Genomic DNA, 14,684 nt, shown 5'->3' with positions numbered 1-14,684 from the left:
GTGAAGGAAGTTTTCACACATAGCAGTGAATGCCTCCATACAAGCAGTCTGCGGGTTATTTAGAAGTGAGTCAATAGTGTTAAACAAAACATGAGGTTTGTGACAGTTTGACAGAATAATATCTGAGAAATGTTTTCTTTTAGCATCTTTCACAATTTCCTGATAAATTGACACATGCAGTTTGTCCTTCTTCCACTTGCGCTCAGTTCTTCTACAATCTGTATGTAGCTGTGAGGTTTCACCTAAGAATTTGAATGAAGTGGTGACCATATGTTTCTCTACAGGGACAGTGAAACAATTAACAAATCTGACTGTTGCGGCACTGCTGATTTGAAAGGAAACCTAGGGCATAAGAACGTACATAGTAGTTTACAATCTAAGCAGTCAGAATTTTGGGACTTGCTGTATAGTAGCAATTTGAGATTTTATTGTAATTACTGAGACCAAACAATAAAATCAAGATTGCCTCGTGGCACGAAGGGAAATTTATTTATGGAATAAGGGTTTGCTCAGACTCCAGTGCAAATATAGAGCTTCTCATAATGGTTTCTCTTTTTTTTTTTTTTACTTTTGTCCACAAATCCATTGACAATATTGACCCTATGAACAAGTGGATGAAGCTTATTCCTCTGTTCCATTGACCTCCATTGTTGTCCAAAAACTGTAAAAAAAAAAAAAAGAACCACACCGTTGGACTGGGTGACATGTTCATTACCATTAACACGGGCACTTTAGTTTATTTTGAGTCTATGCCACATACACTGTTTTACAGTAAAAACTCACAAGGTCACCAAATCCACAGCCAAACAAATGCATTATTCAGTCCTATTTAATGTAATGATTGTTTAAAGTATAGGTTTTTGACCAGTTTTAAAATATCCTATTGACATCTATCCTATATGTCATTCATTGGGAATGAATTGGCTTGGGGTTGAGAGCCACAGGCTAAGGATGTCAGAAAGAAAACATGTTTTTTTTTTTTTTTTTTGGGCTTTACTGGCAATAAGAAAAATATAGAAAAACACCAGACTTTTCCTCTAAGTGGCACTTGTCTTTGTGAGAAAAAGTGGGAAACATAAGCACTAACTGCAGCACTGGAAAGAAGGCTTCTTCTGTAATCATAACATTTATGGTGTGCCATGATACTGAGGGATCAGCACCGTATTAACAAATCAATACAGTGCAATTGATCCAGCCTTTTTGACTCAGATTTACCTGGGCTCTGCCTACAAACATTGATTTATCTCCTGATGGATTCTATTTCTTAGGCATTGCTCTGTGGATCCTAACAAGTTAGTGAATTGATTTGTGAATGATTGGCTGGTGTCTCGCCCACATCCACAAAGATGTCGCTTTATCTCTCGGCCTGTGACCGACACTAACTTACATTGTGTCTCAGTGGTCATTATATTCTCATGTGCTTGGAAGGTACAATTCTTTCTGCCATTTTACAATCAGTATTGTTGGTGGGGAAAAATACATTCAAGTGTTGAGGCGAGGAAACACCGGACTTTTCAGCTGACTTGTATTTACAGTGCGATGCACTACTTATTTACACAGACCCACCCACACATCCACTCATCCTTGAGTTGCTGTGTTTCTCTGACAAAGTGGAAGAAAAGCACAGGAATTAAGCAATGCGTTTGTGGAGGAGAGGATTGTTTGGTTTGACTGTGTCAAACCACAGCAGAGGAAGGTAAAGATTACAGCCAATCCACACATACAATAGCTCTGTGTCTGCTAATAATCCCCGCTTCAAGACTCTGAAATCTTCTTTGTTTGTTCACACAGTCTTCTGAGCAGACATGGATAATGAGGACAGAAAAGACCATAGATGAGATTGAGATAAGATTGCTATCAAAGAGGGAAAAAAGGGAGTAGGCAGCTATCTGGTCATGGACACTGTGCTTTATGATTGGGCTATGTGCTTCAATGTACAGCAATAATTAACATGCAACCTGGTGTTCAGTGTTCAGATCCATCTTTATTGTTTGAGGGAAAGAGATCACGTTTTGTTTAGTTTGGACATGTTTGCTTTCTCCAGGACATTGGGAGACACAAGCTAGGGTCCCGGGCTCTGTGCTGTGACCTTGTTTGCTAATTAGGTGTCAGACCTTCTCATCTCATATCTTTGGGCTTAGATTGCCAGAAGGCGATGGGCACACTCATTTTGCTACCGTTGGCTAGCTTCTTGCAGTCAATCATTAGAGATACTACCGTATTGGCTGCCCTTTCTTATGAATACTATTACATACTATAATAGTATATACTAATACAAGTGTTGCAGGCTCCTGTAATCTCTTACACATTGGCCCAGTTTGGCTCAATCTGAATCCGTTTCAGATCTTCAAATGTGAATATTTTGTGGTTTTCATATCCTTCTATGATATTAAATTTAATATCTTTGGGATTTGGACTGTTTGTTAGCACAAAACAAACAATTTAGATATGTCAACTTGGGCTGACAGGAATTGTGATGGGCATTTTATTAAACTTATTTTCTGATGATCAATTGCCCAAGAAATGAATTAACTAATTGAGTAAATAATCAATGGCCTATTAAATAATTCATTCATGTTACTGTATATCCTCATACATATTGAGGTATTTATTTTTTGCAACTATTGCAAACACTGACCCATGCTAATCTGTTTATTTTATCCATAAATGGTTTCTCAGTTGAATTATAGAAAATGTGCTAAATGACAAAATATATTGTTGTGATATAAAGATACAGCCAAAATATTCGAAGTTTGCATTCATTTTGCTGATCCCAACTCATGTAGTTTAACTATTAGATAAACCTAGTATAAAAAGAGATTATTATGTTATTTATTTCCATTAAGGTCAATCTAGCATTGCCTTTGTATCACATTCCAGGTTCATTATACTGGCTTGAAAAGTTGTTATCGTGACATATTTCCTCTTGTCTCTTTGCATCTAGCTGACCACTTTACATTGTATGTGTTTAGTTCAGCGAGCATGAAAATTGCCCTATTTAATGACGCCCTCCAATGTTTCTTAAGATGAAACGCCTCTTGATGCAACTGAAAAACACTAACTGACCCTTTCTCTAAAAGCTCCTAACTCCATAGAAGGTGCTGCTTGAAGTGAACAACAGATATTAGTTTTTTTCCTATTGTACTGGACATTGTTGTATGCTCATGCTGCAGGGCATAGGTGATTGTTTGTCCAGTTCTTAAAAGAACAGCATTGTGTTTGTGAGACATGTCAGTCACTTGAATGCCAATGTTGACCTACATATAAAGGCCTGGGTCAAAGGAGGGGCAGGCTAGCCACAGCATAGGGCGGATATCTCGTCTAATGAGCCTTAATATGGCACCCAATGACACGACATGTGTAAGACTGTGGCACACACTGATTGCCAAGTGGAGACAGGATTTTTGTAGTACTTTGGCAAACTCTTCAAGCTGAAACAATTGCATGTTTTTTTTCTGGGTGTATTGTTGTGTAATGCAGACCACAGCCTTCTTGATAAGAATGACACGCATGAAAACCTTCACACATGCACACGATATTAGAGAGTCACTATCTCTCTCTTGCTCAATCTGCCCTTTTTTTTTAAAATTTGATCACAAATACTTTCAGATACACCTACAGACGGGATAACTCCTAATTCATAACCAATGAATCAATTTGTAAATTGGATTTGTACAGTATGCATGTCATGTTGGTAGTAGAGGACAGGGGAATATGGACTGACTCCCCAAAGGGGGAAGGGAGGGATGCAGAAAATTCAGTGCGACTCTAAACCTTATTATCTTTGCCTTTTATGAATCCTCTGGTGCAGGAATCAATACAACCTGACCTGCTTCAGAAGCACAGGGCCAGCAACAGGAAGCAGATATTTCCAAACCATTCATTATGTATTAGGGGAGAGAGAGGATGGCAATTAAGAGGAGGAGAAGGAATGGGGAGACATGGCCAGAAGAGAAGGATAAGAGGGTGGAAATACAGGAAGTAAAAATTGGAGTAAGAGTTGATTCACAAGAAGTAAATAAGTGGAGGAGGAAGAGCAGATGAAGGTAATGATTGCAGCAGGGCAGGGATCCTTGCAGCTGTTTTGTTGTTGTTGTAGCTCAGCTGCCTCACTGTTGCTGTTTCCTGCTCTTCCTCCAGTGTGGTTGTAATGTATATTTCCAGCTGAGAGAATGGACGCAGCCCTCACAGCTATCAAAAGTAAATTTTCTTATTCCCTCGCTCCGACAGTTTGTTCTCACCCCTGCTACTTTTTGTATCACTTCTTCTTCTTCTCCTCGCAGCAGCATCTCTTCCACGGTACATGCTTGCTTCTCCTTCCTTGCTGTAATCTTTTACTCCCCACTGTGGCTGCCATGCTTTATGGTCATACCCTGTTATCACTCGCCCTCTCTATATAAAATACATGTGCAACCCCAACCCCCTACTCTCTTACTCTCTGTCTCTCTCTGTCTCTCTCTCTCTCTCTCTCTCTCTGTCTCTAACATCACTCTCATGCTCTCTTTCTTTTTCCTCCAATGGGATGTGAGGTCACAGCTGGGGAGGCCTATGATTTGACCGCTAAATGTTTATGTGAGTGCAACACTAGCAGACTAGCAGTTCATCTTGAGGCACACTGTAGTGGAGAGATATACAGCTGGCTCCACTGCTGCCAACCTACTCAATGCTAAAGGGACAGCAGCTCAAGGCGTGTTGGGGTGCATCTGCATGCTCCTCAGGGCTGTGTGCTCGGAGACAGAGGTGGGTGGTGTGTTTGCTGTGCAGAGGTGCCTGAGCAGGGCAGAGAGTTTAGAAGTTTGCTAGCTTCTCTTGGGTTACTGTAAAACGCGTGTGTGTGTGTGTGTTTGTGTTTGTGTGTGTTTGTGTTTGTGTGTGTGTTTTCCGGCACAGCTAAACTCTGCTGGATCTGTGATTCAGTCCTCTGCAGAGGGAATAGCTCATTATCTGCCTCTCACAATGAAACATCCTACCTCAACACTGCAGTACTGCACACTGAATGGATGAACCTATGAAAGCATTGTGTGTGTGTGTGTGTGTGTTTTTGTGTTTATGTGTGCGTGTGTGTGGTTACTGTACATATACCTTTTAGTTTGTAGGTTGTTTTGAGGAAATGGGGAGTATCCTTGTTGTTGTATCTCTTTTGTGTGTCTGTGAGCATCATGCAAGTTTTTCAGTCTTAAGATGTTGACATTTTCTTTACTCGAGGCATTACTTGCACATGTTTGAGCCACTAAGGCAACCGTTAAACATGAATTGCTTATTTTCATTAGTTTTGTGTGCATTACTACTGTATCAGGTCTCAAATGTACAGTGTGTGATTTGTTCAAGCCTCAACTCTGAGGTATTTGTCCTATATGCATATTAGGGCAAATAGTAGGCAAGCTTCCTCATCATGTATGCTGTGATAATATTGTGCCCTATATGTGCATTGTTCATCCATGTATGTTGCGCTTGTAGGCTTGAAGAATTTGAACAGTGTTGGAAATGTCACTTGTGATGAGTGTTTCTCCCGCTCATAAGATGCTTAACGCTGTAACACCATTTTGATTGAATCTCAATGACCTTTATGTAATGACTTTCTATGCCTAATTCTGTGCCATTGTGCCTGCACCATCAACAGCAGAATGACATGTGCCTCTTTACCTCAGAATTCAGGTTCTTCCTCTGTGCTTTGAGAAAATGTTGTGAGCGCCAACCCTACATGTGAAAATGTGTTATGATCCGTAGGTTATGGTAATGTTTTCAACCAAATGAACAAACTAAATATCAAAAAAGACTAGAAAAACCCAAATAGGAAATAACTTAGGCTTGAATTTTCCAAATGAGTGTACCCAATAAAGACTATAAAGACCACCTCATTTAGCTTCTTCCTATGAGTAAATGGGGTTCTATGTCAACACCAAATTGTTTGTGTGGTGGGAATTGTCTACAAACACTCCACACACATTGAAATAGGCACAACATGCTGTAGAGTTAAAGTAAAGTAATTATGACCTCCGCCAAGGACGCCATGTAGATAATTCTCACAACAGAAAAGGGTACATTCCATTTTTATAATATTTCAAAGAAAAAGAACCCAAATGTAATTGGCTGTCTGCCTAACTAAAACTGTCAACTGTAAAGTGATTTAGTACTGCGCACCAGTAAGGATATAGCAACATTTGAATCAAAATCTAATGACAGTTTTGGGGATGTTTGCTGCTGACACCAGGTTCTTGTCAATCAAATTGAATCTGTTCAAAACACACACACACACACGCACACACACACACACACACACACACACACACACACACACACACACACACACACACACACACACACACACGCACACACACAAAGATGTTGTATTTATTTTCTTTCCCCTGTCCCCACCACACACTCTTTCCCCTAGTAATCAAAGTAAGTAACCTCATTCCCCATCTGACATACAAAAAAAGCACTCGCCATGAGAGCTGAACGCCTTTCAAGGTACCCTCATTGACCAAAACCTCTCAGCACTACTCATATTAACGTTCACACAAAAGCTCTTTTGGGCAGGTTGGGCCCAATTGGGGCTCTTCTCCTACAGTAAGTCACAGGTTGGCCAGGTTGTTCTGCTTTTTTTCTCTGCAAATGACTCATTGAGCAGTAATAAAAGGCTTAGGCAAAGAAAGGATCAGATCTGGGCAATCAGGGGCAATTTGCTTTGGCTTAAACTCAAGCCTTGAGAGACTGTAGTTGTCTGACCTTTTATCAATCAACCATAAACAGCTGTAGTAAAGCCCTATTAACATCATGCAAGTTATAATTTATTTATGTGTGGCACGTGAATATGGTCTGATTCACTGACCTGTTCTTAACCTCTAGTACATGAGGTGACAGTTCACTGCATATTGAGCAGGACAGACTTGGTGACCCACACTTCGCTACTCACACAAATACATACATATCTACATGAACCAGCTCAGATCTAAAGAAACTATTACAGTAAACATGGTCACAAACTGTATGTTCGAGGAAAAGAACAATTAATGGAAGAAGGTAGATGAAAATATAGAAGAAGAAGACTGTAGACCTCCTAATGTCTATATATCTATTAAACTGTTGACATGCAACACCCAAGGATCATAGTGAGCAGTACTACAAATCTTTTTTTTTATTGTTGCAATTTTAAGTTGTGCAATATACACATAGCAAAAGGCTGCAACATATTGCAATAGACATTGAGAGATTTTTTGTGAGTTGAAAGAAAATATCAGCAGAAAATTGCACCGATAATGTAACTGTCATTCTTTTTTTAAGTAGTGCCTTTTTTAAATTAAATTCAATGTTCAACTTGTTAAATCGAAGAATGTTGGAAAATGTTTCCTTTATTTGTTTTAAATTCCACAAGCGATTTGTTGTGTTTAGCATAATAGTCAAAGCCGCTGAATTGCAGAACTGAGTACACTTTAATATTTGTTTATTTATCACATGTAATATCGTTATCGCGATATTCAACAATGTTATCGCATATTTTCCTCGTATCATGCAGCCCCAGTAGAGAGCAGGAACCAGGCCATGACAGATTTCTGATGTCTAAAAGACAAATGAGGCTCACATGCCTTCCGTGATAAACAGTTTAATCTAGTCCATGTTATCACCAGATCTATTTTTAATAGTAAACTGGGTAGGATTTAGTGATTTACTAATATGCACAATTAGATGCATGATCACTCAGCTAGTTATTAATTTGCTGATAGATATTCTAAACAGATAGTTGGTGAATGGTGGATGATTTTTAATTTCACTGTTTATGATTTTAAATTACAGACAGTTTAACATAATTTGGCAATGGAAAACTGCTCATGCGCATCAAGTGCGATGTTGAAATTTCATGGTTTATGCTTTTTGTCCACTTTTACAAAATGGGCTGTTGTAAAAAGAAAAAGAAGAAACTCTTAAAGAAAATGTTTATTTTTTTCTGCCATACTGTATAGGGACAGGCATATGAAGGTGAGTATAGCATTTTTCAAATGCATACATTGTAATAAGCCAAGACAGATATTGGCGCATCTGCATTTATGAAGAGATTGTGTGCAGTTATAAAATTGAGTATGCTCCTTTAATGAATCCATTCAATCCCCTTTGTATTCTGTTCCAGTACCCCCACCAAAGAAGATGTGAAAATTAATTAAAATGTCCCAACTAAAATTGGTCACAAAACAGAAGAGAATATTAGAAAAATGCAGCACATTTCACTTAAAAAAAGCTTTAACTTGCGGCCGGGTTGGTCAGTGGGTAGAGCAGGCGCACATTTACTTTGAGGTTTATGCCTTGATGCAGATGTCCAGGGTTTGAATCTGACCTGTGATGATTTCCTGCAGGTCTTCCCCCTCTTTCTTTCCCTTTTGTCACCTAGCTGTCCTATCAAATAAAGACAGAAAATCCCAAAAATAAAAAAAAGCTTTAACTTTAGTATTAGTCTGAGAAAATCAAATCAGTCCCTCCCTAATCCGAAATGCAGTTGACGTCCAATAAGCTTTCATTTGCAGACTTTTCAATAGTAACAAAATCCCGGCCCATCTGGTACCCCAAATCATATACACCCAAGAACTATATCTTACTGAAACGAAGAACTACCTGTAAACGTTTTTGCCTGTTTTGGTCAGTGTGGAATTGTAAAACAGTAGAAACTCTATTTACCCATTCTGAATGTACAGCAGCTCTGTAACATCTGTAAGAAAGAACGGAGGAAATTATCCCCTTTTGTTCCTGTCAGTGGTGGGATTGTGCTGAGTCAGAAGTCTTTGGTATAAATCACATTGGAAGAAAAAAGCCGGAGCAATGGAGCCAGTCAGACACAATCCTTATGCTCTGCCACTGCACTCTGTGCCCTGCTCCATATGCTGTTTGCTTCTGACACATTTGCATTGGTTTTGATTAACCAGGGAGCTCATAGTTTATGAATAATAACGGAGTGCTGGCTAAAAGGAAGAAATTGTGTTTTTTGCTTCTTTGCACAATTCTCCTGCCTTTTTAGTGTCCTGTCTGGCCTATGTAAATAGAAACCATTAGATTCAGGCATCCCCTGCAGCTATCTTGACCTGATCCATTAGCTTTGATGACTTGATCGTTAAGTGCAGACGTTTGAAGATTCTTCAGATTTCATTTGGTACATTTTAGTATAAATGTAATGACTATCTGCTTTTAGCACTGCGACATGGTGCTCTCATGACTTGCCTTCCATGATCCCTTTTATTTTCTGCAATCACTTATGTCAGTTGTATGAACCACAAAGTTAGTGTTACTTACAGCCTGTTATAATACTAGGGGATGTTCTTTTTAACTGTATTTTATAATGGTTCAGTCCTGTCTTTCCAATCTCTCCCTGACAAAACATAAGGAGTGAATCAAGATCAATTAAGATGCATTTTCTTCCCTAAGAGCATCAGCTGGACATAAATTACCCAGTAAGATTAATGGAAATAGGGTATCTGGACCTCTGCATGATTAAACACCATGAAATTCAATAATTTGAATCAACTTATTGCTCTGTGTTTTGTTGTCCCAGCACAAAGCCTTTTTTTTTGCCTGATCACGCTATTTATCATTATGTCAAACCTGGCTGGGCCAAGCTATACCAAATCATTTACTAAAAATGCTGCAGCAGTGTTAATACAGACCTAAAACTTCATTAAGCTCAGCCAAATTTGTTGTGTGGGCCATTTAAGGCTCTAAATCGCCTAGATTTGATCTAGTGCCCCCTCTACCAAATCCCTGTAACACTTGCTCTGCATTTTTTTGAGTTAATACATCCCAAAGGCACTTTATTAGAATATGTGTAATGGCTAACTCCTGTCCTCAGGACAGAGCAGAGACCATTCAGACATCATGTCACCACACAGGCTAAAACTCACAACAACTGGGCGCAGCTGACTAATATATCATTATTTTGCTATTAGAACCTGATTAGCACCACTGGAGAGGTATGGGGATCTGTGTCTTGCTTAATAGCTCTTGATTACTTATTTTAGCTGTTCTCTACTTCTCTGAATTTATATTTTACTGGTTGGGGGACTTTGATGACAAATAACAAATTGTACCTTTAACAACTGGAACTTTTAAATGTCAAGTATGCTAATGTGTTAATACTAATAAAAAAAGTACAAGTAGACTTACAGTAATCCTATTTCTATTGAAGGAGAGGAAATAAATTAACTTCAAAGAAGAGCTCAATTATGGTTGGCTTTTCTTTAGTAAGATAATTAGAATAGGAGAAGGAAAATATAAAAGACTGAAGACAATTAACTTCAGAATTTACTTTGGACTGGGAGAATGATATCAACTTTCAAGTTAGTAATCCGAATCACTGCAGCAGCCTTACCGTCACTTTGTTGGTCATGTACAGAAGTGGACACTGTTTTTGCAAAGCATGCATTTTCTTGGCTGTTTCAGCTCCTCAGAAATGGGAATATTTTCCAGGAGGAAAATAGCTTTCTTTGCAACAGTACACGATGACAATGCTGATGATACGTCTGGCCCCCTGCCAGGCTAATGATGAGAGTGATGAGTGAGGGTGCAGGTGGAAAAGGGGTGTTACTTCTGTCTGTCTGTCTGTGTGCGTGTGTGTGTGTGTGTGTGTGTATGTGTGTGTGTGTGTGTGTGTGTGTTCATGTTTTGTTTTTTGTGCTGGTGTGTTTCTGCATATGTGTGTGTGAGTGGGGTGGGAGGGCTTAAAAGATTAAAACCAAGCCTGGCCACAGTGACGAGAGAAGACCCTTCTGTGGCGCGCTCTCCCTGCAGGGAGGCATCTTCAGTGGCATCCAATTTGCATGGCTCCCTGTCCTGCTCGGGGAATTAGCCTTTTTTTCTTTCCCATTGTCTCCCCCTCTTCTTTGCACCTTGGAGAAAGTGCTTCCATCCAGCAACATTGCTAGTTTCTGAGGCAGACAATGGAGCGGAGTATTTAGGACACTTGGCAGGGTAGGCATGTTGGAGGGGAGGGGACACGGGCTGCTAAGTAGCTCATCTTGTCACATAGCCACTGGCGTGATAGCTCTCCAGAGCAAGGTAAGCACTGTGCAAAGTCACACCACACATTTTTCATGCCCTGATTGTTTTACTGTGTGTCTCTTATACTGTAGCTTTTTGGTGGTGATGGTTTTCCACTAATTGGTAACTTCCTCTTCTTTCTTGACCGTGCAATTTAGCAGGATGTCTTTGGCTTATTTTTCTATAACATTTAAACATGGAGTTTGTCAAATTAATCTGTATTGTAATGTTGGATTCACACCCTCTAATCCAATAAAGGGATGAATGAGAAAGGTTGTGGGGAAGGGTTGACTTAGATTAATCTTTCTATTGTTTTCCATTTACTGTAGCTACCCAATGCAGAATAAATGCAATGCATTCACACTTTCCCTTTGAGACATTTCATAGTGCAATCTGAAGGTATTGATTTTTTTCCCATTATACTTCTGGACACACTAATTGCAATACATAAACTCTTCTTCCTTATCTGGACAGCTTTGCTGTCGTGTGTAAGCAGAACTCTGTCACTTAGTAATTGCAGCAGAGCCATCAGTATTTACAGCAGAGCCATCAGTGAAAGCATGTCACTGCTCCCTTATAGAAACCAATATATTCATTGGACAGATGTGGCATGAGGTAATTAAGCTGAGCACTCTCTCTTTATAGAGTGCAAGTCTCCTCTGACCTTTGCCTAAATGGCACAATATATCATACATGATGTGACATAGTTTACATACTTGGAGCATATATAGTGTTTCATATCTGGGGGGTTTATCCTCCCATAGAATGTATCACACTTTTATATGGCTGTTGCACTGAAACATTTCTGTTACAATGGAATACCTTAACATAAAAACAAACAGCAAACCAATTTTATGGTGTGACAGAGATATCAGTGTAGTATGTAAACAACAGTGCCGGACATAAGCGGTCACTCTTATACCCCTTTCCCACTGGCCAAAAAACCTACTTTTACCCAATAATATCTTTCATTCTTTTGTCAGTGTTATGCACTCCCCGCCCTGCTCTTTATGTCTCTTCTCTGTTCATCTCAGGTGTTTCTGATAAACATCAATTTATCCTCAGGTTTGGTGTTATTCGGTATTTTGACAGTCACATTTAAGTTGTGTTTTTTTGCTTTGGCTCTAACAGTCTGCAGTGGGAAAGGTTACAATCGGCATTCATTCTATAACACATGAATACGGCCATTTTTAACAGTTTTACCCGTGTTTAAAAAACCCGTACCCAAATGCAAAAGTTATAGTCCTTTTTTTATGATTCAAGTCACGTGTGCTATTGCCTTCTTCATTAGTTGACAGACACTACCTGATTTGAGGTTAATGTAATTCATACAGCAGGCCAGCTCCAGATTTCATAGATTGAATGACTGGTGTCATTGATATTCAGGTCAGCTGAGTTTGCTGAGCCTGTGTGGCCCTGGGGGGCATTGTGTTGACTGCAGGGGTCGGGATAAATAGCTTACATTAGCATGACTTCGTCCATTGGATGAGAGACTGAGAAAATGAGGGAGGGGAGAGAGACAGACTGACACAGTGAACAAGCCATGAATGGATCATCTGCAGCTGGATTACATCATGAATCATACTGTACTTCATACCGAGACTTACTGATTGGTCTCTGGGTTCAGGAGATACTGTATTGAGTTGGCTTTGCAGGGGGTGAACAAAAATGAGCAATAGATTGCATACAACTCAACAAGTAACAGCCTGACAAATGAAAAATGAATTCACACCTAACTATCACAGTTCTACCAGAAATTGCCAACACGTATTATTCCTAGCAAGGGTCTTGCATTTTTAGGTGTATCTGACCTTTTTCTTTATCAATAAATAGTAAGGAATTCTTGAATAGTTTATTATTAGTTATTTAAAAGAAAAAGCTGAACAGGATTTCATCTAGTCCTGCTGAAAAGAAAACATTTTTGGTGGCTCTGATATTTACTGTTGCTAAAAAGAAAAAGGTGAACAGTGAATTCTGACTGATGAAATCAAGCTGTTACATTCTGAAAAATACAGTTATTTTTTCTATTAAGTGCTGAACCAGTTCTTGCTCAGCAACAGGGGGGCTGTTCAGCGCAAAGCTTGTAGAAAGCATCTTTTTCGGCAGGTGTTGTGTGTGTCCTGGGATAACTGCTATATCTGAGGTGTAATAGACTAGGATAGCCTATGTCTGTATCCTTTATTTGATTGAATCATTTTGTTGGTCCTCTGAGAGATAAAAAACTGTTTGTCTGTAGCCAAGTCCAGTCTTATTTTTCACACAGATACAGTATAGAAGGAGTGTTTTTTTTCAGAGCTGAGGTTGCAGAGACACACAGGCTGTCTGTGGCACAGTCTGAAATGAAAATCAATGATTTGTCATGTATAATTCATAAGTTTCATCACCACTGCTTTGTGGTAAAATAACACGGATTCTGCACAAAAATGTAAGGGATCGCAGCTTGCGTTTCAGTTTGGTATTTATGTTCAAATAGTATGTAGCCATATTAGGTGTCTGCTCTCAGATAGGATATGACTTGAGTTTTCTTCTATTTCTTGCTTTCCATTTGAGAGAAAATTGAAAAATGTCCAACTACATTTTTAAAGTTAGCATTTTGAACACTCTGGCATTGTCCACCAAGCAGAATATGTTATTAAGAAATATGTAGAGAAAGTAGAGTTGAGTCTTTGACATTAGCAGATATTTGCTTTTGCATTTGCAAACTTTCCAGCTGCTTCAGTGGACCATAAGTAGAAGTGGTTGTACTGGGCAGCTGTGAGGCATGTCCGTGTATAATTTCATGAATGTGGATCAGAAAAACAGCAACTGTTCTCTGCAGGCTCAGGATAAATAAAGCTAAAACGAGATTGAACAGTAATGCCCCTTAAACCAGACTAAGTCACTGCTGCCTCTCACAGATGATGTCAGACGCAATGTCTCAGTGTTTCATCTTGATTTTATCTTTTTCAATATTGCTTGCCCATTCCCTGTCTCACTTGTTTTTCCCAGTAGCATTTGGTGACGACAGTCAATCTGATCTGCTGTATCACAAAATGTGTTATTTTACGAGGGGTAGTCATCAGATACCTTATTAATATTGGATTTCTCATATTGTGCCTTAGTATAAACAGTATTACACTGTTTAGTAGAGGAGGGGTGATGTGAAATAAATACATAAATCCCACATTAACCAGCACACCCTCTTCAAATATTTAAGGAATAGATACGCTTATTCACTTTCTTGCTGAAAGTTAGATGAGAACATCAATATTAGTTTAAATATAAAGGTATAACCAACAGTCTTGGTTTTGCTTAGCTTAAAGACTGGAAACAGGAATTCCTTTTGAATTGTTAAGAATATAAAATATTGTAAAAATGTTCAGTTTCCAATGAGATAAAACAGAGAAGATGAGCCTTTTCTGCTGGAGATGTTTGTTCCCTTGTCAAATTGAGACATTACTTGAAGCTGCAGTAGAAGACACTGTGTCTAAGCAGCGCTCATCTTCTCTTCTCCAACTGATTAAGACCAATCCAGCGTTAACCCCATCTTGGCTACCCTTTGCAGATTACTGCAAATCTGTGGTTAATGATGACTGTGGTGGTTGTGTTGTTGTTTGTGTGCTTGTGTAAGGAGTGACGGGGTAGTGGTAGAGGGGTGGGGTCTGACTTCTCCCTCACCCCCCCCCCCC

The 14,684-nt window shown here is 39.2% G+C and overlaps 1 protein-coding gene across 5 annotated transcripts in view; it reads left to right on the top strand.

Annotated features, from left to right (window-relative positions):
• Positions 1–14,684, top strand: part of LOC116694089 (contactin-1a) — a 78,716-nt gene that overhangs the window by 13,032 nt on the left and 51,000 nt on the right. For 2 of the 5 annotated variants that reach the window (XM_032523558.1, XM_032523559.1), the window contains exon 1: positions 4,514–4,697. The exons of 1 other annotated variant lie outside the window; for it this stretch is intronic. In XM_032523558.1, the coding sequence (XP_032379449.1) occupies positions 4,664–4,697 (34 nt within the window). In that variant the 5' untranslated portion in view covers positions 4,514–4,663. Of the gene's footprint in view, positions 1–4,513; positions 4,741–10,828; positions 11,035–14,684 lie in introns of those variants that run through there. 2 more of the 5 variants (XM_032523561.1, XM_032523562.1) reach the window with 2 other exon arrangements.

The sequence above is a fragment of the Etheostoma spectabile genome, chromosome 8 (assembly GCF_008692095.1).
Source record: "Etheostoma spectabile isolate EspeVRDwgs_2016 chromosome 8, UIUC_Espe_1.0, whole genome shotgun sequence".
NCBI lineage: Eukaryota > Metazoa > Chordata > Actinopteri > Perciformes > Percidae > Etheostoma > Etheostoma spectabile.
The sequence above is the reverse complement of the archived record's forward strand: the minus strand, read 5'-3'. Positions and strand labels throughout refer to the sequence as shown.